The 25,203-nt window shown below is 54.9% G+C and overlaps 2 protein-coding genes across 2 annotated transcripts in view; one reads left to right on the forward strand and one right to left on the reverse strand.

Moving 5' to 3' along the window:
* The first annotated feature begins 519 nt into the window (after positions 1-519).
* RHOF (ras homolog family member F, filopodia associated) lies at positions 520-23,389 on the forward strand. The gene is made up of 8 exons (XM_069557819.1): positions 520-1,319; positions 3,246-3,345; positions 7,010-7,059; positions 7,537-9,799; positions 10,109-10,196; positions 20,245-20,354; positions 20,442-20,576; positions 21,850-23,389. The coding sequence occupies exons 4-8, from the start codon at positions 9,656-9,658 to the stop codon at positions 22,012-22,014; spliced, it is 642 nt and encodes a 213-aa protein (XP_069413920.1). The 5' UTR covers positions 520-1,319; positions 3,246-3,345; positions 7,010-7,059; positions 7,537-9,655; the 3' UTR covers positions 22,015-23,389.
* TMEM120B (transmembrane protein 120B) overlaps positions 23,360-25,203 on the reverse strand; it is a 43,168-nt gene continuing 41,324 nt past the window's right edge. The window contains exon 12 of the mRNA XM_069557808.1: positions 23,360-25,034. Within this exon, the coding sequence (XP_069413909.1) occupies positions 24,921-25,034 (114 nt within the window). The 3' untranslated portion in view covers positions 23,360-24,920. The remainder of the gene's footprint in view (positions 25,035-25,203) is intronic.

The raw sequence follows: 25,203 nt of genomic DNA on the forward strand, positions 1-25,203 counted from the left end.
TAATTGGCTGGAGCAGGGCGGCCGGGCGCGGCAGCCAATCAGCGCGCGGCTTCTATAGGGCTTGAGTTATTAGACGCTGATCTCAAAACATCCTTCATCAGACACCAAGGAGAGGCCAACAGATGAGGGGAGCCATTTTTCTGCAATGGAATTAAATGGCCAAGTGGGTTTTTCCTTTGTTGCAAATGGGGAATGTTTTTCCTTTGACTCCACCATCCCGTTCAGGACGCCTCAGTGTTGTGTTTAACATTTGTCAACAAGCTAAAGGACTCAAAATTGGAAGAATGAAGAAGACTTTAAAAAGATCTGGATTTTTCCTTATGACTTGGAATCCATCTTTGTCTTGTATAACTAGGTCATAGCACACCATTAATGTCAGCAGTTAACAATTTTGAATTCCAAAAAACCTAAGTAAATGACATATTTAATTTTTTTCCTCTTTTTTTTTTTCTTGGGTGGGTGGGGGGAGCTTGGAGCTGTCTTAATCTGTATTCTCTTAACTGAACAATAAATTTTTATATAGTTTCCTCTATTAAACACTTAAAACTGGCCATCTTATTAACTCCTTCTCTCTTTTTAACAAGGTAATGTTTTAAATGTATAGTTTTAGGTTTAGCGAAATGGCAGCAACAAAAAACTGTAAGCAGTCGTTACTCTTAAGTTTTTAAAAACCTTTTACATTGTAAGTACCCAATCCATTCTGTCCTTACGCAGTGCAGTTTTCATGTTAATGTTGCTGAGATGTCCTTAATTTTCTGAACCTTCATCTGCATGTATGTCTTTGTCGCTCTTGTCTAGCATAAGCCAGTTAAAATGCTTTTAGACGATTTTGCTTTTATAAAGCTAGGTGTTAAACTTTTGAAAATGTTTACAGCAATAAATGCTAGTTAGCTTTCTTCCCCGTAACAGGTACACTTTTTTTGAAAATCGATCTATTTGAAGAAAAACAGACTGTTTTTCTCGTCTTTGTTGGGGAAGGGGGGTTGTGAGGGAAAGGAAGACTTCTTTGTGTCAAGAGACTAAAGCCGTCACAGGAAACTAGATTAAAACTGGAAAACAAGTCCTAGCTGGTTCGAGCCAAACACCATCGTTAACTCGGGGGTAGTTTCTAATGGTAGTTGGGATGGCCGGTGCGTCTTTTGCCTTTTGTTTGATTTGACTGTGTATTTTCGCCTTTTGTCTCTTAATGACGGTCACACCATTGCTATATCCAGAGCAGTAAACAGTCCTCAGCGAAGCCGCCTTTTGCCAACCCAACCCTGGAAAGTTTGCAGAAGTGGAAGGAGCAGAAAATGCCATGAGAGTGTAACTTTAAAAAGGTAACAACAACAAAAAAAGACACTACCATTACCCCAAATATTTCCAACTAAACAATCTCCCTAAAAGATTTTTTTTTTCCCCACAATAACACCTCCAAAACCTCCTCCCAGCTTGATCTTCCAGACTCCATGGCACCGGGCTGAGCGGTAAGTAAAAAAAAAAAAAAAGTGTCTTTGCCCCTTCGAGGAAATGTTTTTTAGAGAAGGCCAAGCGTTGCAAATGTTTAGGAGCTGAGGGGAGAAGGAGGTTTCTGGAGCTTCACGTTTGGCAGCCGGATCGGGGAGGGTTGGGGGCACGAGGAGGGCTCTTCAGACCCTTTGCCCCTTTTGCCCAGGAGGCAAGAGGAAGGCCTCCCCAGCGATTTGGGGCATCCATGGAGCCGCCTGCGCTAGTTCCCCTCGCTTTTCTAGGTTTGAGCCTTGATAGGGAGAAGAAATTGAAGTGCTTTGAGAAGGGGGTCACAAAAGCTGAGGAAGCCTCTCTTTCCGGGCCTGAGGCCTCTTTTCCTTTTGATGGTGGGGGTCTCGCCCTCCGAAGCCGGCTTTTCGGGGCTCCTGGGCGCGCCTGCGCTTCCTAAGCAAAAAGGACAAAAGGCCGGCGTCCATGTTGGCACCATGACGCAGCATCTCTCCCGCTTTGCAGCCCGAGCGCTGCCTGTGCTCCCGTCCGCGCTCGCTCCTCCCTCGCAAACACTAGTTTTATTTTCAGGTTCAGAGCAGAGCCGCCGGCTGGGCTGGGGCCGAGGCTGGGGCCGGAGCCAGGGCCGGGCTGCGCGGTGGCTAATGGCGGCCGCTCTCTTCCTTCCTCCTTCCCCGGTTGTCGTTTGGAGCCCGGAGCAGGCGGCAGTCCGTCGGCCGGGCCGAGCCCTGAGAGTCTGCGGGGCACAGTGCCCCAGGTCGGGGATTGGTCTCCGAGGCCGTTTTGGGGACCGCCAGCCTTGGGGGGCGTCGCGCGCTGAGGCTCCCGCGCTCGCATCCGCGGGGCGAGGCGGCCAGACGGGCGCCATTTCGCGCGCGCCGCCCGCGGCTCGGGCGGTGGCGGCCGCCGCGCGCCAGGCGGGAGGAGGGAAGGAGGCGGCGGAGCCGGAGCGGGGGGAAAGGGGAGGGGAGGCCGCCGCCCGTGTTCCAGGCCGCCGCCTGGGGATATGCCCCCGGCCCGGGGAAGCTTAGACGTAGAGAGCGGGCTCCGGAGCCTCCCTAAACCCCGCGCCCTACTCAGGAGCCCCCGCGGGCACGAGGCCTCGCTCCCGGGCGGGGCCTTTCTTCTTTCCTCCCGTCCGGGAGCCAGTAGCAAAGGGCCACGGGGCCGCTCGAGGCCGCCCCCTGACCCCGAAGGGCTGCTCTAGAGGCTGCGGCGTTTTTTTCCCCCCGCGGCCCTGCTCTGACCTCAGGCCCTCCCTGCTGCCCACTCGAGCCTCGGCGCCCACGTTTGGCCCCCTAACCGCCCTTTTTGATAGCCGAGCCCGAGGGGCGGGTGAGCCCCCTTTTGTCCCCTGCTTTGTGCGTGAGGCCTTCACGCAGGCCCCCGATGTCCCGAGGTGGCCATGAAGGCAGTGCTGGCCACCGGCGCTCGGGAGGGTAGGGTGGGGGGCTGGGGCCTGGGAAAGCCGAGCGGGCCTTCCCCGGGATCCCCCGAGGCGGAGGGCTGTAGGGTAAACCCTCGCACCTCCGGCCATTCCTGGGGGAGGGGATGCAGACTGGGCGGGCCTTTGGAAATGCAGATGAGTCGCCTCCTGCAGCTCCGCGCTCCGGCTGAACCTTCGTGACTCATCCGTCCCCCGCCCCCATCCATTTTAGAGTGAGGGCCGCCTTGGCAGCTGGGAAGGGGGTTCGGCATTTGTAAGGCTCTTCTTCCCAATAGGAGATCCTGTCCGGTTTGTGGCCATCGACGCCCTAAAAAAAAAAACCTCCCATTTTTCCCTTTAGGCTCGTGACCGGAGAAGGGGCCCGGTACCCCCAGAGTGGACCGCCCTCCTTTGGACAGCAGAAGCAGGTCTAGTCTGACTCTGCCAGTCCTCACATTAAGGTAGGTGTGAGCCCTTTCCCCGCCTGCGAGGGCGATTTGGGGGGCTTTGGCCTGGCGCCCAGGGAGGGCGGGCACCCCAAACCCGCTAGTCTGGTTCTGCGGCCCCTCCCCCACACAGATGTGTGGGACTGTGTGAAATCGGCTGCCTGCTGGGCCTGCTTGGTCCATCCATTCCCGCCTGTCAGCTTCTGTTGTCAGGAGTTTGGGGCGTGCAATTCTCTGCCGTATTTAGCAGCATAGGAGAGGCTGCACTTAGGAGAGTATTTCCCAGTCGTGTGTTTTGTGGTGGGGGAGGGCCCTGGATGCCTCTTCTGAAAGGCACAGACGGCTGCCAGGAAACTGGACCCAGCGCTGGCCCTCCCTTCCGGCCCGCATCGGGGGTGTGTGGGGTGATTGTATGAAACTGGCCTCTTCCTCTCTAATGTCTGGCTGCTAGGGAGGTGAAGAACAGAAGGACCTGAAATCTGGGCCAGGTTTCTTTAAGAAAGAGGTTTCTTGACTCGTCTCCTTCCAGGAAATTCCCACGATTCCATCTCACCCAGCCCCCTCCCCCTCAAAGTCCTTTCTAGAATTGAACAAACCCGAATTTGAAACCTGGCTAGCCGTTTTACCTGCTGTGACCTTGCGTAAGCAGCGCAGTCTCTCAGCCCGTTTCCCCATCCGCACAAATGGTCAGTGATTGTCAAAGTGTGCATCCGATCACAAGGGTGGCTCGTTAAAATACTCCGAGGCCCCATCCTTGAGTTTCTGATTAAGTCAGTGGGGCCTGGGAACTCGCATTTCTAATAAATTTCCCAGGTGATGCTCATGGCTGCCTAGTGGAGACACATTTTGAGAACCTTTGTGCGGAGTAACACCTTGGGGTGTTGAAAGAACCTGAACTTGTGCACTTGAAGCCCCGACCACATTTCTTGTTGCAGAGTCATGGGCTTCGTAGTAATGGCAACTCTCATTTTCCTAACACACAATGATTGAGAGGGCTCTCCTGTTCTCTTGATCTCCAGGAAGCTCCACAGCTGGAGATAGTGTGGCCCTTGATCTCTGACCCCTCCCCCATGTGAGCTCTAGTTTGTGATTACTTTGATGAACCATTTGGGTCCCTGCTGATTGCACAGCCTCCCCCCTTTTGGGTTCAGGCTTCCCAGTCTGATCGGCTCTGTTCACTTTTATCCCATCCCTCAGTGTTGGGGGCTGAATTGAGGATTGAGGGAGCCTTAGGGCCTGACCCAGAAATTTTGCTGGGGCAGTGTTGGTGCTTCACCAAGGGAAGCTGTGGGTCAGGCAGCTGTGGGCTTGACTCTCCAGGGTGCTGGTGACCTTGGGCGAGTCTCCTGTGTAAAGTGATGATAATGAAGCCTGCTGTAAAGGGTGGAGGGCAGATTAAGTGCGATTAAGGGATGCCGGCCTCATGTTCTGGCTTCACTATAATAGTTGGCCTTCATTCCTAGGTGGCTGGGCTATCTGTAGGCTCCTCCCCCACTAGCCCACCCCATAGCATGTGGCCAAGTCTCTGGGCAGAGGGGAAGACTGACTTTCTGCCGGCTGGGGGCCAGCACTGTTTTTCCTCCAGTGTGTGAGTTGGGGTGGTGGCCCTTCCTCAAGTCCACAGGCTGTTCCATAATGGGTCCTGATTTAGCGGTTCCCCCCCTGCAACTGGGAGAGTAGAAGTGACTCACTCAAGGTCAGGAGGCCACCACGGGCAGTCAGAATGAGGTTCCAGGTGTCTTGACTTCCAGCCCAGCGCCTGTGTCCGTGGCACCCCCTGGCCCCAGCTGTCTGGGTTATTTTGGTCTCTTGCCCGTGCCAGCTGTCTGCTGGCATCACTGCCCGGGAGCCGGCAAAGCTGTCTGGTTGAAAGTAGCCAGCGTGGTACTCGTAGTTCCTTCTGGCTGCCGAGTCTTGACCGCAGGAGGGTCTTATCCCAGATAAGCTGGATTTGGTCCATCCTGTCCTTTGCTCGGGTGAAGGGGGTGCAGCTGCCTACACTGGGCACTAGACTCCCTTTCCCCTGCCCAGAGTGAGCACTTTGTAAAAGCTGGTGACGCTTAGATTATTAATATCCTATACTATGAGACTCTTCCCGAGTTCCACACTTGTCCCAGTCCTAAGGTTTAGATTCTGCTCTGCCACTGATGTGTTCGTTCAACTCCCTTCGATCCTCAGGTGATGTTTCTGCCACCTGAGGGTGTCCTCCATCCTTTCTGATCGAGTCCTTGGGGCTCCACGGAGCAGGGGTCTTTACCTCCCGTGGACACTGGATGGTTAAATAATTGAACTCTTTCCCTCACAGCAGCAGCCTGAAGGGCTACAGCCAGTTCCAGTTCCTCCACACCCGCCCTCGGACCAATTAGGGAACAATGAGGCGCTCCCCTGGGGTCGGGTTGTGATTCTTGGAGAGGGAGGGGTGTCCGGAAGACCTGGAAGGATTGTACCCCCTTCTCGCTTCTTTTTCCTTTTTTCTCCCTCTTGAATTTCTTTGTCCACATGCTGGTTTCACCTCCTAGGTGAAGGGAGGGGCGAGGCAGCCTATCGGTCCTCAGACGGAGGTTCCTGCGCACGAGGGTGGCCCCGCCCACCGGTCACCCAGCGAGCTCGGGGCGGGGCGTTCCTGGCGCCCAGCCGGTGGAGCCTGCCTGGAGAGGGCCACGCCAGCGGAAGGGCGGCTGGGAGGTGGCCGGACCTGCCTTTCTACTGGACGCCAGGGCCCCGCCCCTTCCGGCCCGTCGGCCAACAGGCGCGGTGTGGAGTACGACCTTTCGGACCCTCTGGGTGGAAACTCGGCGTCTGCCTGGACTGTGGCGGGCACCCGGCCATCTCAGAGGCCGCCTGGGTCCAGTGCTGTCTTGTCCCCTTTTGCCCAGTGACCTCGACAAGATCCCGCCCCTCTAGGACTAGTGGTCTCCCTTTGTGAACCAGGAGGGGGAAGTTGGCGGATAACCTCTTGAGCTGTTTCTGAGTCTGGCTTTATGAAGGCCGCCCTTTTACTCTGGCAGTCACTCCCCCAGCCCTGTTACCAAATGTCAAGCCTGGAGGAGAGCCCTAGCACAGGAAGAGACATCTTTGATCCCCCAGGCCACCCTGGGCCACCTCCCATCTCCGGGACCTAAGGATGGCTCCATTAACTTCCGTCCCACACGGGGTGGATGACCCCTCAGGTGTGCAGTGACTTCTGACAGTGTTCCCGAGGCACTAGGGAAGTGGAACCCATAGCGTTGCTGTTCACTTCCCTGTCCTGATCTGTGCTGGCCAGACCTTGACCTCATAAGACAGAAGTGTATCTGGCCCTACTTCTCTCCTGGGGTCAGTTGGCCTCACTAGACACCCAGGGCTTCTTCCCAGGTGGCTCAGACGGTAAACAATCTGCCTGCAATGCAGGAGACCCGGGTTCAGTCTTTGGGTTGGAAAGATCTTCTGGAGTAGGGAATGGCTACCCACTCCAGTATTCTTGCCTGGAGAATCCCATGGATAAAGGAGCCTAGCAGGCTACAGTCCATAGGGTTACAAAGAGTTAGACATGGCTGAACGACTTAACACTGGGAGAGCCCCTAGGCCTAAGTGTGAACACAAGTCGTTTACCTGCCAACTCTAGGTTTCTGTGTCCCAGCAGTTCTGTGGGAAGAACCAGGTTAAAGAATTTTTTTCTTCTCCTCCCAAATCTCTCCAGGAATTCCTGGTGAAGAGAAGAATGGCCTGGGTCCTCAGATTGTCTTGCAGGTAAGGGGGTAGGGCTCCGTGGGCCTGTGGGCGTTTGCAGTGCCTCAGCTGGCCTGCCCTGGCCCAGTGCCTCTGAGGAAGCTCTGAGCAGCTGGCCTGGCCACTGGGTATTTTTAGCTACAAAGCCAGCCCCTGCACCACCACTGGAGCCAGGTCCAAATCAAACACGCTCCCTGCAGGGTGGGGTTGGGGCTCCGCCAACCTCTTGGCCAGGCAGGGTGGGTGGGCAGGCTGGGGCCAGTGTCAGCTGTCTTGCCTGGGCCCAGGCCAGGCTGGGAAGACCCACTTTCCCTCCTCTTGGCTCTGTGTTATGTCATTTGTTGTAAGTTGAAATTCATTTCATAGAAAAGGTAGAAACTCAGGTCTGAGGACTTTGAGGAAAGTCAAGTGGACTCCCCCTCCAGGCTGGAGCAGTTACCACAGTTTGCTCAGAGTAGGATGAGCCTTCTAAGTAAATTCTCCCAATGACCCTCCCAGATGAGGCAGTCTTACTCTCCCAGTCACTCCCTGAGCTTCAGGATCCCTGATACAAGGTCAAGCCTGCAGTTGGCTCAAAGGTAAGTGGTCCTCCCCTCTCTCTCAAAACCGTCTTCCATCCTGCGTCTCCTGAGGGATGCTCTTCCCCTCTTCTCCTGCCAGCACCAGGCTGCCCCTGTGCAGAGATGGCCCCAGCCATGGCCTCACCAGCCAATCACAGCTCCTCCTCAGTCACCGGAGAGAGCTTTGGCTTGGCTCTTCTGTTCAGAGCCTGTGTCTGACTCCTGTCTTGAGCCTGGCAGCCAGGCCTCCATGGTCTATGCCTTGGTTTCCTTGACAGCCATATCTTGCCTCTCTCACGCCCCAGCCATTGCCAAACTTGATGGGGTTTTCCAGCCACCATGCATTTACTCAAGCTGGGTGCCCATCCTACTTCCATTGGCCCTTCCTGCCAGCACTGCCAAGCTTAGTTCATGTACTAACTACCCAGCTCTCTGAGAATCCCACAGGGGCTCTGGTCTAAATAGTTCACATCTTGCAGACTCCTTTAGACTGCTTCCCCCAAGACTGAATTCCTCAAAAGCAGGAACACAGTTGCCTCTCAATAAACTTGTATTGCAAAAAATGAATGAATCGCTGTAAATTTTTCTAGGGGTTCTTGAGGGCTCTCTTAACAGCCTGGAGCTGGGCTTGTCTCTTCCCCAGGTCTGTGCTCTGTGAAAGCTTCCAGGGGCAGTCTCTGCTGCCATCTGGTGGTTCAGATTATGCCTTGCAGCCGCTGAAAACGTTGACCTGGCATTTATGGAACTGCCAGGCTGGCAACTTCCTCTGGAAATAAACTTTACCTGATCCTTGCTGAGTGCTTGGAAATGGGGAGCCTTCGGGGTGGGGGCAAGAAGATCCTGAGTCCTGCCAGCCCTTCTCTGAGGAAATTATCAGAGATCCTATCCTAGCTGGGAAAGACCCTGCTTTCTCACCTAACCATGCCCTGGTGCCTGTCTGGCACACACCTGCTCCTCGGGACCCCTCTGCACCTCCGGACCACTGGCCTAATTTGTGCAAAGCCCAGCCCAAAGTGCAAGGAGGGATGGGGGCAGGGTGGTTTCAGCCAGCCTCCCTGAGAGTGCTCATCCAGAGTAAATGCTCAGCAAATAGCCATTGTGGTCATGGGGTAGGAGGGTTAGGGAAACAGCTTGAGAAGGATAGGTATTTCTGCTGTCTGGAAAAAAAACAAATTGTCTTGGTGGAGGTGGGGGTAATCAGTCTGAAGTGGACCAAAGGGGGCCCAGCTGGTCGCAACTACATCTATCCTGGCCTTTCCTGTCCCCTCCTCGATGGAGTCTTTCTCTGCTCACGCCTCTGGGCCTTGCTAGAAAGAGGCTCCCGCCCGCGTGGTTTGGGGCCACGCGGACATTGTTCTGGGTCTGTTCACTTGTTCCCAAAGTCGCCGCGCCGATGCCATCGCCCGGCAGAGGGCGCCAGACCTCCACCTTTGGGAGGTGGGGTGATAGGTAAGCAGGACTGCTATTCCCCAGCCCGCACACGGACTCCCAGACGGCCCGATCGATCAGGTGGGCCGACTTGACCCTCATGCTAGGATCTTGGGCACCGCCGATGCTACCTTCTGGGAGAAATTGCAGTCAGAGCGGACTTCCCCAAGGCCATATAACTGGGGCGAGGCGCAGGTGGGGGCTTTTTCCTAGCGATTGAGACCAAGGCTCTTCAAACCGGCGTGTTGGGGGACATCCTGCCAATCAAAAGGACGCGATCCAATGGGGAGGTCAAATCGGCCAATCAAAGGCTCTCTGCCCGAAGACAGCCTGCCAATCAAGGATGCCGGGCGGGAAGAGGCGGAAATGATCGGATCTTGCCGGTGAGGGGCGCACAGTGATGCGCAGGGGAGATGGGAGCTGCCATTGCCGCCGAGCTCTCCATTTCTCAGTTGCCTCAGTTTCCCTGGGAATGAGACAAGTCAGTCCGGTTGGCTGCCTGGCGGAGGAGGTGCCGAGGGCGGGGCTTCTCTTAGCCCCGCCCCTGGGTCAGTTCCCACCCCGCCTCCGATCACTCAACCCCGGCGCTCTACCCGGGGAGCCGCTGCCAGTGCTGCCGGCTCTTGGCTATGGACGCTGCTGGGGCCCCGGCCCCGGCCGCAACCGCCGCCCCGGGCTCCGGCCGGAAGGAGCTGAAGATTGTGATCGTAGGCGACGGCGGCTGCGGCAAGACTTCGCTGCTCATGGTGTACAGCCAGGGCTCTTTCCCCGAGGTGAGGCTCGCCGGGGGGGCTGCAGGCAGGTAGGCTGGGGGCGGGATTGGGGGAAGAACTTGGGACCACGAGGGGCGACGGGAGGACCTCAGCCTGCGCCCCGAGCCCGGACCCCAGGTCCCTGGCATCCTGATTACGAAGAGGCGGCCGTCACCCAGGGGCGCCCCCTCGGGAATTCCAGAGCCCAGCAGAGTAGGGGTGTGGGGCTGAGCGAGATCGGCTGAAGATGGAACGTAGGGGTGGGGGTCCAGCTGGAATCTGGGCACCCGCTGCACCCCTTAAAAACCGACATGACCCCTTCTCCGACAGCACTACGCCCCATCCGTGTTCGAGAAGTACACAGCCAGCGTGACCGTGGGCAGCAAGGAGGTGACCCTGAACCTCTACGACACCGCCGGTGAGTGCGTCTGGGCGGCGAGGGTCCTAGGGTCCGCCTGCAGGGTTTCCCCCTGAGGGGAATCCCCGCGCTGGGCCATCTCGCCCGCCTTCCTGCCTCTCCGGACCCCGACATCCCGTCACTCCTCGAGAGGAGCTGGCTGGGAACCCGTTCACCACCGCCTGGCTGGGTGGTGCTGGAAGCCGGACAGAGTCACCCCATCTGTAAAAGGAGGGTGTTTGAAAGAGGTGAGCTTCTGCGCTGCCCTCCTAGTGCTGATGTTCTGAGGGCTCACAGCGTCGTTCCTCTCCTGTGGTTCTAGAAAACCGTGGGTTTTGTTTCTGTTTACCAAGGTTCCAGGATGTCGTGTGTTACATGCTGTGGTCTCTTAAGATTCCGTGGGCTGCTGCTCTGAGTCCCCTGCTGCTAAGGATTCGTAGGCTGCATTTCTGGGTCCTATTTTGTAGAATACTCTGGGCTTCAGATCAGAGCCTGTCACGCCAGGGTTCTGTGGCTGACAGTCCTGAGACTCTAGGGCCCTGTAGCTATAAATTCCGAGTCCCCTGTTTCTGGGATTCCATGGACTGTGGGGCCTGGCTCTGGAATTCTGTGGTCTGTCATTCTGAGCCTGTGGTTCTCGGACTCTGTGGCTACACTTCTGTTTCTTCTTGGCGCTGAAGAAGGAGCAGAGCTCTAGGAGATGTAGGTCCAAAATAAGGTTCTTTCTGCCACCTGCAGCTCCCAAGACAAGTGTATTGGTGCAGATCCCCTCACAGTCTTCAGCGTCCCTATTGTTGGGGGATGGTGGGAGGAGCACAGCCAATGGGAAGATTCCAGTAACACTGCTGCTGCTGGTACCCTCGAGGAGCTTACCTCATGCCCCGACTCCCCTCTGGGCTGAATCAACATTGGGGAGCAAAGGTTAGGATCCCCAGTTGGGGCCTCACCCAGCCTCTGTGATGGTTTAATGACTTGTGTGGAACCATGTCGTCAGGTGCCCTGTCAGCCAAGCCTTGTCTGTATAAAGTGAAGTCTTCCAACTGCCCTTGGATGAGACCAAAATCCCCCACCCCACTGTGCACCTCTCCATAAGGCAACCAGTAGCATCTGTCATTCCACCCTGGAAAGGTTCGGGAAAGGGGCTCTCCCAGACCCAGGTCCTTCTGTATTCCTGACTTTGTGGGTGTGTCCCCCCTCGAGTGGCCCCTAAGGAACCTCTCTTGTTGGATGAACACCGTGTAGTGCCGCCCCCAGAACAGGGCCAGCCCCTTGAACTGGCAAAGCCAAAGGTGGCTGAGTAATTCCCAAAGGCGTGGCCCCAAGAGCAGTGGTGTGTCTGGGGCGCTTTCAGTTTCACAGGGACCCAGGTAGGGGGAGGTTCATTAACTCCGCTCTGGGTGGAGGGCTAGTGGGGCAGGGAGGGTCAGAGCAAGGAATGAACCAGCTCCTCCTTCCTCTCCCCTCAGGCCTTCTCCACTTAGATCCCTGGGGCTCCCTGTTCACCACAGCCTCCCCCAGCAGACCCAGTGCTGGGACCACTTCTGGTCTTTCTCCCTTAACCCGGAAGAAGATGCTCAAAGACTTATCAGAGTACATTGTCATGAAGAGGTTCTGGCAAGCTTCTGCTTGGTGTAAGGCAGGGTTTTCACTAAGAGCTCGTGCCGGAGGGGTGGGGAGAGCGTCTTCTCAATCGTCAGAAGCAGTGACCACCCAGGGCAGTGGTGACCTGCCCACAGCTTCCAGCCGTATGCTCTGGAGTCCGACCTGGGCTTTGATGCCAGCTCTCATGGCTGTATGTCCCTGGGGACACCTGAGCCTCAGTTTCCTCTTCTGTGTGTGTGTGCGTGCTCAGTTGTGTCTGACTCTTTGCGACCCCATGGTCTGTAGCCCGCCAGGCTCCTCTATTCATGGGATTTCCCAGGCAAGAATACTGGAGTGCGTTGCCATACCCTTCTCCAGGGGATCTTCTTAACACAGGATCGAACATGTCTTTGCGTCTTCTGCATTGGCAGGTGAATCTTTACCACTGCACCACCTGGGAAGCCCCTTCCTCCTCTGTAAACAGGGCTAAAATAGCTGTGAGGATGATGACAATGTCATGTGATGTACAGTGCTTAGCACAGGGTCTGCCTCTTCCAAAGAGCTCACTGAGTGTTATTGGGAGTTTTTTATCCTCCTGCCATTCAGGCCCAGGCCCGACCCCAAGCCTGTTCTTTTGAACCAGTGGCCTGCAGAGCTCTGTGCCAGCCCCGACTCATGCTTTCCCAGCAGGACTGTTCCAGGCAGCAGAAAAGCAGACCTGGGCTTTGAACCTCTCATTAGTGTTCTGGGGAAGTAGGCTGGCCTTACAATCAGTGGGACAGCTCAGGAGAGGGATTCTGGTGGGGAGAGATGTGGCTACTCCCTCAAGAGTGTCCTGCTGTGTCTTGGAAAGCCCCGTTATCTAGAGGAGCGTGAAGGAAAGGCTGGGTCATTCTTCTTCCACATGCCAGTGCCCAGCACAGCACTTGTCCCAGAGCAAGGTTTGTGGAATGAATAAGTGAAGAAGAATCCTGGGTACATAGAGATCTCTGGAGAAGGTCCTTTGTGATAAAGATGGTGAGATTGGTCTCTGCCTTTGGGGTCAACAGATATCAGGAGAAAGTGGCAGAAAAGATGGCCAGGTGACCAACTAGAGGAAGATAGAGACTGAGAGGGTGAAGGGAGTGGCCAAGGTGGAGATGAGTCCTGTAAAGGCTGTTGTAGAAGGTTCTAGAACCTGATGGGCCAGACCCCAAGGTGAGGGGTGGAGGACAGGAGAAAGCATCTTTCCAACCAACCAGTGGTACCCAGAGCTGTGGGATGGGGTGGCCCCTGGGAGGCAAAATTTCTCCACACCCAGGACCCTGCCCACAGGGGTCTGCGTGGGAGGACAGTCTGGTTGCTTGTCTCTATCCGGTGGAAGCAGTTACAGACACCGCTGTAGAGAAGTAGTGAGGGGGACGGAGCTCTCTGTGCTCAGAGGTGAAGGGGGCAGGAGCTGTAAGCACTCATTGCTTTAGCTGCTCATCTGCCGCCTCAGAGGCCGGAAACTGCGGTGAAGTCTGAAGTTTCCTGGGCAGAGAGAGGGAGATGTGGGGCGAGGTGGGATGTTAAGACACCAGCCAGAGACAGAGTTATCTGGGCTTTGGGGTGGGGCCCAGGGGTGGGGCAGGGTGGAGTTGCCCTGGGAGGTGGAGAGCTGCAGGCCCCTTCCCAACCTGAGTCAGGAACGGTAGGACAAGTGGAGGGCAAAGCAAGTTGCTAAGACAGGAATCACAGACCACTCGGGTGTCTCAGAGCCAGGAGCCCCAGAGGCGGGTGAGCTGACCCTGCAGATCAGTCAGAGCAGCGTGGTCTGAGTTCCAGGCCCAGGCCACCCGAGCACCAGCCACTCCTTTCTCCGGGGGAGGAAACACAGGTTGGGGAGGCCCCAGCAGCGCTAATACAGAAGTGGGTTCCTCTTCTGGCAGCTTCCGCTTCTCACACTGCCTGCACCCCTACCCTGACCAACACCCTGGCCAGAGCTGGGAATTATTTGCCCAGTCGGTATCCTCTGGCACATTTGGGGACTGCTGTGGCTCCAAGGACACCCTCTCCTCAATGCAGCACCAGACCTTAGAGACCATGCCCCCCGACACAATACCTGCCACAGCCGAGCTTCCCACAAAGGAAATGCCCTGCGTGAGGCAAGAGTTTCGCCTCACTTCCTCTGCCCCACAGCACACCAGCTTCAGGAAGATAGGCAGCTTCAAGCGGCACCGTGGCCCAGAAAACCTTTTCTTGCCAGAAGCAAATGCATCCTTTTGCACATAACTCGGGGCCTTTTGTTTGTTTCTCAAATTTATGTAGCTGTGCTGGGTCTTAGTTGTAGCGTGAGAACTCTTAGTTGTGGTATGTGGGATCCAGTTCCCTGACCAGGGATCAAACCCAGGGCTCCTGCCTTGGGAGCACAGAGTCTTAGCTACTGGACCACCAGGGAAGGCCTTTGGGGGCTTTTTTTTAACCACGAAAGCCCATCTGCAGAGGCCAGAGTGGAACCCTGTTCATCTCTTCTGGACAGATGACTTGCCCCTGTGAATCACTGTGGGTAAATGAGAAAGGTCATTGTATCACCTGTGGCTGGGAGGCCCCCTAGAGTTTGTGGGTCCAACGATCTGGGGTTAGAATCCTCTACCCAGGCCTCTGTCCCTTGTGAGTTTCTGTTTCAATAGTAACCACACCTTTGGCCAGCATTGCTCAGCTTACAAGTCCTTTACTTCCAAGATCAAGGACAGGGTTATCACCCCCTTTTCCAGATAAGGAAACTGAGGCCCAGGCAGGGAAGGTGCCAAGATCATGGAACATAAGTCATGTGGAACATGATGGATATTGGTTCCCCTGACTCATAGGGGAGTGGTGTCCAGGATACTCCACTCCCAAAGAAACAATGTCAGCAGCACCTGCAAGTCTATCCTCTGCAGTCCTGGTCCCTGCATACTGACCCCTGGGGAAGCTGAGCCAGACACAGTCAAGCCAAGAAGGCAACCCAGAGGAGGTACTAGGATCTGGGCTGGCTACCCATCCTCTCCCAGAGTTCCTCCCTTGTTGGCAGCCTTTTCCTCACCTGGTCAGGGCTGGGGCTTGTAGAATAAGGACAGCTTCCTATCCTCTGGAGTGCCCTGAGAGAAGAGCAACCCAGTAGCCCTCCCTATGGTCCTCTATCCTTTACGAACCTTCCTTTTGGCTGTGTGATGTTGGGCAAGTCACTTCACCTCTCTCTGCTTCAGTTTCTGCATTTGTAAATTGAGGGTAACAATAGCCAGTAGTGGGAATTCCCTGTCTGTCCATTGGTTGGGACTCTGAGCTTTCACTTGCCAATGGCCTGAGTTCGATTCCTGGTTGGGGGACCAAGATCCCACATAGCCATGTGATGAGACCAGAAAAAAAAAAGAAAAGAATAAAAACCCCCCAAAAACCCGATAGCCGATAGTGAGGAATCATAGTGAAGATTGATGAGTCTATGCATACAAAAGGCTTTGAACGGGGCCTGGCATGTGATGAGTGAGCACTGCCGATAAATACTGTTGACACTAACCATTTTCACTATTATTATCACAGGCCCAGCTACTCCTCACATGTCCATTTCACAGATGAGAAAACTGAGGTCCAGAGGTGAATTCCCAATTGAAAGCCTTCCTGGGAGGATTGGAGTTTTTACAGTGGCTGGGCTGGCAGCTGACCTTGGAACTGGGGACTGAGTTTGTGCTTCAGCTCACAGGAAACCTGTCTATGACCTTGAAATCACCCCCAGCCACATGGGCTCCTAACAGGAAGAATTTGCCCCACCCAGCTTCCCTCCTGGGGTGACTGCTTAAATTAACACAGGTGGGACTTCCCCGATGCTTTAGTGATTAAGAATCCATCCTTCCAGGATGGGGTGGGGGGGGCACAAGTTTGATCCCTGGTCGGGGAACTAAGATCCTGCAAGCTGAGCAATGCAGCCAAAAAAAACTTTAACACAGGTGATAGAAATGAAATGCCCTTGCAAGCCTGAAAGCTACAGAAATGATCATTACACTTTATTCACCCGCTCATTTGTTCTTTCAGTCCCCCAAATGTTTACTGAGCTTGTGTGTGTACCCATTGATGTAACAGTGACGTGTACAGAGATGGCTGGCATCTCAGGGTCTCATGTACTCATAGGGAACACCTCCCCCCTCAAAAAAAAAATGATGTTGGGTAGTGATGTCCTTTCTAGGAAGAAAATTAAAGCCATAGTTGGTCATGGGACAGATGGCAAAGGACACTCTTATTTCAAAGCAGTCTGGAAAGTTCTCTAGGAAGAGGTGACATCTCTGCAGAAGCCTGAAGGAAAGGAGGGAGTGAGCCATGCTGTTACCTGGGAAGAGCATTCTAGAAGAGGGAACAGCAAGGGAGAGGCCCTTGCCAGGAGCAGGCTTGGTCTGACTTCCTCTTTCTACCAGCCTGACTTCGGCCCCCTGCTGCAGTCAGCTCAGGCCCCAGTTTGCTCCGCCCAAGGGCACCTTCTCACCTCCCTGGTCCCTGCTGCATCTGACAAGAGTTGAACGACTTCGAGACAGCCCACCAGCCAGTAGTGACTGGACACCTACCCGGTGCCAGGAATGATGTTTAGGGACAGACATGGTCCCTGCCCTCTGGGTGCCTACAGTCTGCCAGGGGACAGGCAGTAAACGAATAAACATGTGAGTACGGACTGTGGCCAGACAGGGTGGGAGCGGACTTGGCGTGGTGAGGGAGGGCCTCTCTGAGGAGTCAGCCGGGCAAGGTGGGGAAGACGTTGGCACAGACATCGGCACGCAGTAGTCCCGTCTCATAACTGCTTGTCTTCTGCCGTGTTTCTAAGGGGAATCAGAGTGTGTGTTAGGCCTCGAACCGGTTTGTGCGTACTACCGAGCAGAAGAGAGCACTGCTGTGCATCAGCAGAAGGAATGCTGGCCTTGGAACTGAATGAACCTGGAGTCAGGCCTGGCTCTGATTCCGTGACCTCCGGGGTGGGGGTGGGGGGTCACTTCATGGCTCATGTTTCTTTATATGCAAATAGGAGGATTCAGGAGTTCCCTGATTAGCACATCAGATGTTTGTTGTAAAGATTTCTTTAAAAAAATTTTTTAGTTTTTAAATTTAGTTAATTTTCTGGCTGTGCTGGGTCTTCATCGCTGGCACAGACTTTCTCTAGGTGTGGCGAGCAGGGGCTACTCACTAGTTGGGGTGTGCAGGCTTCTTGTGGCTTGTTGTGGAGCACAGGTTCTAGGCGCTCTGGCTCAGTAGGTGTGGCACACCGGCTTAGTCGCCCCGAGGCATGTGGAATCTTCCTGGACCAGGGGTTGAACCTGTGTCCCCTGCATTGGCAGGCAGATTCTTAACCACTGGACCACCAGGGAAGTCCATGGTGTAAAGATTTCTTAATCATTGAGAGGCAGAGGCCCTGTAAGAAGTATGTGAGGGGACGTCCTCAGTGGCCTAGTGGTTAGGATTCTGAGCTTTCACTGCCATGACCCAGATTCAACTTCTGGTCTGGGAACTGAGATTCCACAAGCCATGGGTTGTGGACAAAAGAAAAAAAACTGTAATGTATAACGTGGCATTATCAATAAGCAGAGGTACAGAGATGATTATCTTGATAAAGGAAATAACTATGGATGGTGAGTGAATGTTTAAAATGTTTGGAAGCAAATGATGGGGAAATGAGAAAAAAGGATTCCAGGTGTGACATGAGAGCTTGATGAGTTCAAGAAACAACAAGACTGGACCGCAGTGAATGGGGGTTAGGGGCACAGGTGGGAGGAGGGTGAAGCCAAGGTTGGTAGGCTTGGAAGTCATGTCAATAACCGGGAGAGTCTTGGATTTTCCACGAAGACCAGTAAGGAGCCATTGAAGGTGTTTCAGATGAGGGGAGGGGCATGATTTTACTTTTGTTACCATCCATTCAGGGGCTTCCCAAGTGGCGCAGGCTTCCCAAATGGCACGGTGGTAAAGAATGCATCTGCCAGTGCAGAAGGTGGGAAGAGACTTGGGTTCGATCCCTGGGTTGAGAAGATCCCCTGGAATAGGAAATGGCAACCCACTCCAGTATTCTTGCCTGGAAAATTCCATGGACAGAGGAATCTGGCAGGCTACAGTCCATGAGGTCGAAAAGAGTCGGACACGATTGAGCGATTTAGTGCGCACATACACACAGACACACACACACACCACCCCACCCCGTCCATTCAGCCACCGGGTGGAGAGTGGGTTGAGGAGGAGGCACGGGAGGAGGCGATGCAGGAGACTGTCGGTGGCTTGGATGAGTTAATCACTTGAAATGTAGCCAGTGCTACATTTGGAGAACCTGAATTTTTAATGTTAATTAATTAAAGTAGCCAGGTGGGGCTGGTGGCTACCCTATCGGACAGTGCAGGTCTAGAAAGATGTTCACAGAGTTCAGGAGAGGGGATAGTTTGGGGATGTGTGTGGAAAGGGGAGGAGATTGGCTAGAGCAGCATGTTGGCCCGTTTTCCACCATCTTACAAGGATTTCTCCTGCTTTCTGGCAATGAGGGCAGGAGGGCCCGAGTCTGCCAGGCGCAGACTATCCCTAATCCCTTCTCTGGGGTTGAGGGGATGTGGGCTGAAGGACAGCCTAGACAGTCCTCCAAGACCAGCCATCGTTAGAGCTGGGTTCTCGGCCACTGCACACTGTCAGGGGTCCCTGGGTTGATGGGGAGCCAGTGGGAAAGATGGCAGCTGTGCCATCACCAGCAGGACATGGCCTGTTTGTGCTCTCCGGAGAGGCCACTTGTCCTGAGAGGCTTTGGGCAGGCAGGGGTCAGAGGGTAGGCTGGTGTCACCCTGGCACCCACAGGCTAAAGGACAGGGTGGGGATTCCTGGGCTGGGTGTTCTGTGCTCCCTGGAAGGAAGTCACTGCCTGAGTCTTTCTGCAGAGGTGGCCGGGGGTTGCCCCTGGGCCTGAAAGACTCTCACTTCTCACTCTGGGAGTTTTTAAAAATTCCTGAGCCAGGGAGGGAGGTTCAAGAGGGAGGGGACATATGTATACCTATGGCTGGTTCATGTTGATGTTTGGCAGAAACCAACACAGTTCTGTAAAGCTATTAGCCTTCAATTAAAAAAAAAAAAAAAACCTACTGAGCCATGGGGACCATATGCAGTGTGTAATCCCAGGCCTGCTTCTGAAACAGAAAAAAATTCTGCAGGACGTTATTGGTGAAATCCGAACAGTTAGTGGATTGGGTTAGAAGAATACAGTCTCAGTGCTGGTTTTTGAGTTTCATACTTGTACTGAGGTAAGTGAGAAGACGTCCTTGTTCTTAGAAAAACCACACGGGAAATCTCTAGGAGTTTGCGGTGGGGGTGGGGAGAAGCAGCAGCCAGCCAAAGGTCTGCAATTACTTCTCACGTGGTTTAAAGTGTTCATATACAGATAAAGCAAGTGGACAAAACGTGAGGCCCCAGTGAATAAAGGAGTAAGGGAACTCTTGGCACTCTTGCAATTTTTCTGTAAGCTTGAAACTGTCAATAAATTACTAAATGAGGTCTTTTTTTGAAAAAAACCAAGCCCACTGTTGCCCAAGCCCAAGCTTGGGTCCTGATTCACTTGGTGCTGGGAGGGGCTGATGTATCAGAAGCCATCAGTTCCCCTGGTGAGTCATGTGGTGCAGGGTTGACAACCAGTGCTGGGTGGGCCCAGGCAGGCAAATGCCTGTCACCTCCTGCAGTCCCCCCATCCTCCTATTAGCATGGGCCAGAATGGCAACAGGAGTATAACCAGAGGCCATGCCCCTCTCAGCTTGCAGGGGGCAAGGGCACCCTCCATGGTTAACTGCAGTGTTCTGGGCCCACCCAACCCCACTGGTCTGAAACCTCGGGAGGGGAAGGGTTCGGTTTCTTCAGAGTCTGAGCCTTAAACCTGAGCATCAGGGATGAAGACGGAAGTGAGGGGTGGTGATCATTACCGACATGAGTGCTAACTATTTCCCAGCATTGACCCTTCAGCCAGGCCCATCTCTGAGCACTACAGGAGCACCGCACGGCTTTTATTTTTGACCCTGTTTTTGTTGCTGCACGGGCTTTTTTTTCTAGCTGGGGCAACTCTTTGTTCCAGCACGTGGCCTTCTCACTGTGGTGGCTTCTGTTGTTGGGGAGCACAGGTCTAGGCCATGTGGGCTTTAGTAGTTGCAGCTCCCAAGCCCTAGAGCACAGGCTCAATGGTTAAAGCGGTGCACGGGCTCAGTTGCTCTGAGGCATGTGGGATCTTCCCAGATCAGATATCAAACCTGGGTCTCCCGCATTAGCAGGCGGATTCGTTACCACTGAGCCACCAGGGAAGCCCCTGCTTTTATCTCGTGTAATCTTCCCTAAGGTCCAGGACTGTGGGCTGTCTCCTCTGTTTTACAGTTGAAGAAATCGAGGCCGCGACACAGAGTCAATTGCCTAGGAGACCCCAACCCCTACCCCATCTGAGCCCAGGCAGGGGACTCGGGTGGAGAAGTAAGGGGCACCTCCCTGACCCCCACCTGCTGTGTGGTTTCAGGGCAGGAAGATTACGACCGGCTTCGGCCCCTGTCCTACCAGAACACCCATCTTGTGCTCATCTGCTATGACGTCATGAACCCCACTAGCTACGACAACGTTCTCATCAAGGTGAGGCCCCGGCTCCCAGCCCCGCCTGCCTCTGGAAGTGGGGCCAGATGAGGCCCTAGCCCTGATGCCTGCCCTCCCCTTCCACAGTGGTTCCCTGAGGTCACACATTTCTGTCGGGGGATCCCCATGGTGCTCATTGGCTGCAAGACAGACCTGAGGAAGGACAAGGAGCAGCTGCGCAAGCTCCGGGCAGCCCAGCTGGAGCCCATCACCTACACACAGGTGACTGGGGCCCTCCCCCACCCACCACGAGGAGCCTGAGTCCACGTGCACAGCCATAGCCAAAAGCCTCCTAGGCCTTTGGCCTCTGCATCTGGTGTGCCTTAGTGACCTTTCGGAAGCTGAAGGCAGCAAGATTCTAAAAATCATATACCCAAGTGGTGCTAGTGGTAAAGAACCTGCCTGCCAGTGCAGGAGACGTAAGAGATTCAGATGTTCGATCCCTGGGTAGGGAAGATCCCCTGGAGAAGGAAATGGCAACCCACTCCAGGATTCTTGCCTGGAGAATCCCATAGACAGAGCCTGGCGGGCTACAGTCCATGGATTCGCAGAGTAGGACACGACTGAAGTGACTTAGCGTGCACACGTGTATTTGCCATCCCAGCAGCTTGTGGGCTCTTAGTTCCCCAACCAGGGATTGGACCTGGGGCCACAGCAGTGAAAGCACTGAGTTCTAACCACTGGACCACCAGGGAATTCCCTAATAATTTTTAGATATTAATATTAATAGACCACTTACCTGAGCACATTACTTACCTCATTTAATCCTTATTACCTTGAGGCAGGCACTGTTACTGCATGCCCACCCCCCCTTTTAGAGAGTAGAGATTGAGACTCAGAGAGGTTAAGTAGCTTGCCCAGGGTCACACAGCTAACCTGAATTGGAGCCAAGATCCCACCCTAGTCACTCTGGCCCCAGAGCCTGAGCCTTTAACCACCATCTTGTCCCATCGCCCAGAGGCCTGGAGGGGCAGGCTTGTGTTGGAAAGCAGGGCTCCTTTCAGGAACGTGACCAAACCCTGCAGCCTTCTGAGTGAGGCGTGGCAGAAGAAAAGGAACACAAAGGAAAACGAAAAAAGTTTAATCAAAAGGAATAGGCATTAATAAATTTGTTAGAAGTATTTTTCTTTCTACTCTAATAGCCAGCTCAGTTGCTTAAATTGTGCTTCTGAGATGAGAGGGGAGAAAGGCATGTAGGAAGCCCTTAAGTCTTGAGGCCTTCAACGCTTCTCACAGGCCTGGCAGACACAACAGACCACCCCAGTTCCTGGCTGAAGTCAGCTCGTCTCTGCCTGAGTTTGGGGAGAGTGTGGGGTGGAGGCCAAGACGGAGTTCCCAGTAGCTACAGCCTGTGGGCCACACCAAACCAGCCCTTATGGCCCATCTGCACACCCTGGGGAGGACCGTGGCCCCAGGAAGCCCCCAAATTCGTGAGTGGGGTCGCGCAGGAGGCACCTGAGGCCCCGGGTCTAATCCCAGCCCCTCCCCCGAACAGGGCCAAAGCGCCTGTGAGCAGATCCGGGCCGCCCTCTACCTGGAATGTTCTGCCAAGTTTCGGGAGAATGTGGAGGACGTCTTCCGGGAGGCCGCCAAGGTTGCCCTCAGCGCTCTGAAAAAGGCACAGCGGCAGAAACAACACCGGCTTTGCTTGCTGCTCTGACAGCCCCCGGCAGGGCATGCAGCCCTCACAACAGAACTGACAGGGCCCAGGCCCCCAGGCCCAAGCTGCTACCCAGACCCCACCCCTGCCCCAGCTCTTGAAGGGCACTTGGTGTCGGGCACCTCCAGGACCTAGTGTCTGGAGCCTGTGGCCAGGCTCTTGGAACATTCTGGAACTCTCTTTCCCAGCTGGAGCTCTGACCACACACTCCCCTCCAGCCTGTGTGGTCATAGTGGTGAGGGTGGGGGTGCGGCCCTCGGTTCCTCTGTATCCTGGGGCCAGCACTTGTCCCCGGCACTCAGGGCCCTTGTCACAACCAGCCCCCAGCTGTGTGTTCCCCCTCTGCACACCTGACAGGTCCTCCAAGCCCATGCCTGAAACGAGAAACAATGTCTGGTACGTGGATAAAGGTGGACTTGGCAGCCTTCCACAGGGCCCCCAAGCCTGCTCTCCCAAGTCACCCACCTCCCTGGGCCCCCGAAATAGGCATGGTCACAACCTCCAGCTTCTTGCTTCCTCCGCCCAGGAACTCGGGCACCACGGTGGGCCTGGGGCCTATCAGAAGAACATAGGCCTCAGCCTTGGACATGGGGGCCCTCCCTCCTCCACCTCATACAGAGGACTTCAGTCTCAGCCTTCAGCTTGGCCACCATCTTTCCAGAGCTGGACGCACAGAGGGCAGAGAGGAACCTCTCTCTAAAAGCAAGAAGTATTCCCTGGACCATCTATTTGATCCCTGCTCAGCGTCTGTGACCCTACCCTGGCCACAACTTGCCAGAAACCCGAGATGAAAAGTAATAGCGGCTCTTGAGTGATCTTGGGCAAGTCAGGTCTCTACAGATTTCTTTTACCTGCAGAAGGATGGCACTGGCTCCCTTCTGTCCCAAACAGCACCCCCTGCTGCTGAGGTGTGGAGACCACACACCAAGGCCATCCTGGCCTCCTGGGAGACTTCCTGATTAACCCCCAGCACAGCTTCACTGAACCTCCCGAAAGGTCTGGGGTCTAGGTCGGGTCGGTGCCCCAGAGATTGTGAGCTGGTGGTTCCTGAATAAGTCGGGGAATCAGCTTTACCTAATATGAGATCATGGCGTTGGGTGGTTCCTGCCCTCCCTCATATCTTCTGCCTATGCCCCCTGCCTTGCCTAGTGCTCCGGCCTCCACTGGGCCTGAGAAAGAGACTTATAAAACCTACCCTACCCTACCTAGGTTCCCCAAGGCCCTGCCATGCCTAGGGGGAGTCAACAGAGCATTCAGTCCAGAGCTTCGTGGACAAAGAAAGGATGGTCTAGGACAGAGGAGGTCCACAAACTACAGTCTATGGGCCAAATCTGGCCACTGCCTATTTTTGTAAATAAACTTTTATTGAAACACAGCCACTCCCATTCATTTATCCATTGGCTGCCTTTGCCCTCCAACGGCAGACTCGTGTGACACAGACCATCTGGCCCTCAAAGCCTAAAATATTTGCCATCTGGCTCTTTACAGAAGAAGTTTGCCAACTCCTAGTCTGGGGCAAACCCAAGTTCCTAAAGGGCCAGATGGGAGACCCAAATGAGTGAAGTAGGGTAGGGATGAAAGGAAGTGGTGGGGCAAACTAGAAAGCAAGCCCCCACCCTAGACAAGGCAGCTCAGCCCAGCCAAATGCTACTCTATGGGAATGTTTCTAGGTCTTTCCATCTCTCTAAGGAAAGTAGAAATCTGGATTTTTCATGTGGGATCTTACTGGAGGGAGGGGAAGTACCATATTTTGAAAACTTAAACTCCTTCGAGGGCCAGAGCATGACTACAGACACCATCTGTGAATTCTGGCCAACAGATTTCTAGGTAAGTTGTTAAGGGCGGCTGAAGCCCATACGAGAAGACGCAGAAAATGCAACCAAAAGTTTTGGCTTCTTCACAGATAGAAAACCTAACGTGAGGTGACCAGCAGACCTGCCATGACCTCCAGAGGATGACCTCCACAAAGCAAGCCTGCTCAGACTCGCCCCTCCTCCCCACCACATTCCAGAACCTCTGAGGTGAAGGGGGGAGGCCTGAAGCATGGGTGACCTCCATGCTGGCTTAAGTCCCAACCAGGGCTGAGAATCTTGTCCCCACTCCCTGAGTTACTGCATGAATTTGGGAAGGTGGGCTGAGGAGTGGGGGTCAGGAAGCACCCCTCCCACAAGAGTGCACCCAAACTTTGTAGGGGGGGGCGGTGGGAGGGAAACATGCCCTCAAACCAACCAAACACTGCAGGGGTGCCCTCTGGTGGTGACCCTCAGAAAACTCCCCTGCCTCAGGCCAAGCCCTGGCAGGCAGCAAGTGAGGAGACTCAGGAAGCACGAGGAGGAGGAGGCACAGACCGGACAGTGGTTCTCTGAGAGCTGACACCCCGGCGGCCGCAGGGGGCTTACAGCAGAAGCAGCGCCTGAGGAGGGAGGCTCCGCAGGACACCGAGAGGCTTCCTTCCACCCACCTGGGACTCCGTAACTAGCAGATCAGCGGAAACCCAGCCCCAGCGAGGCACATCTGAAGCCCAAACCTGACGGGCTCAGTGACAGGAAGGGGAACAGAGGGGGTCCCTGAGGCTTAGTTCCCCCCGCCCCCTCCCAGAAAGACTGACCCAGTCTCAAGAGAGCAGCGGGGGAAGGAGGGCAGCAGATTCTAGGGAAGGGGGCAGGCAATATTAAATATGTCATAAATAGAAGGCTGGGGCCGGCTAATACTGCGCCGACAGGCTGGGGTCACATTCCTCTTGTCCAGCCGGGGATCGGCCCTGCTCCCAGTGAGGCACTGGCCCCTGAGGTCACCGCTGCCAGTGGTCACTGGCGCTGTTGGGGAGGAGACGGGCAGCAAGGACGCCGCCTGGGATCCCCTGCAGTCTCAAAGTCCAGGGTCTCGAGGGGCGCTAGCCCCGTGGCTCACGGCTTCTTGGCCTTGCTTCTGTTCTGCTGGAGTTTGGTGTGCACGACTTTGAGTGTGGTCAGGAAGTTGCCGAGGAAGAGGACAAGGAACGTCAGCGCCAACACGAACACCTGGGGGGGGGGGTGCATAGGAGGGGGCGCCCCGGGGTGGTGGAGGCGGGCAGAGAACAGAAGGGAGAGAAGGCAAAGGCCCGCTCAGGTCAGCTCTCCTTGTTGAAATGATGCTCCCCACACACCCCACACACACACCAGTGCCCCCTGGGACCTCAGAACCACTAAG

This window comes from Ovis canadensis, chromosome 17 (assembly GCF_042477335.2).
Source record: "Ovis canadensis isolate MfBH-ARS-UI-01 breed Bighorn chromosome 17, ARS-UI_OviCan_v2, whole genome shotgun sequence".
Lineage (NCBI taxonomy): Eukaryota > Metazoa > Chordata > Mammalia > Artiodactyla > Bovidae > Ovis > Ovis canadensis.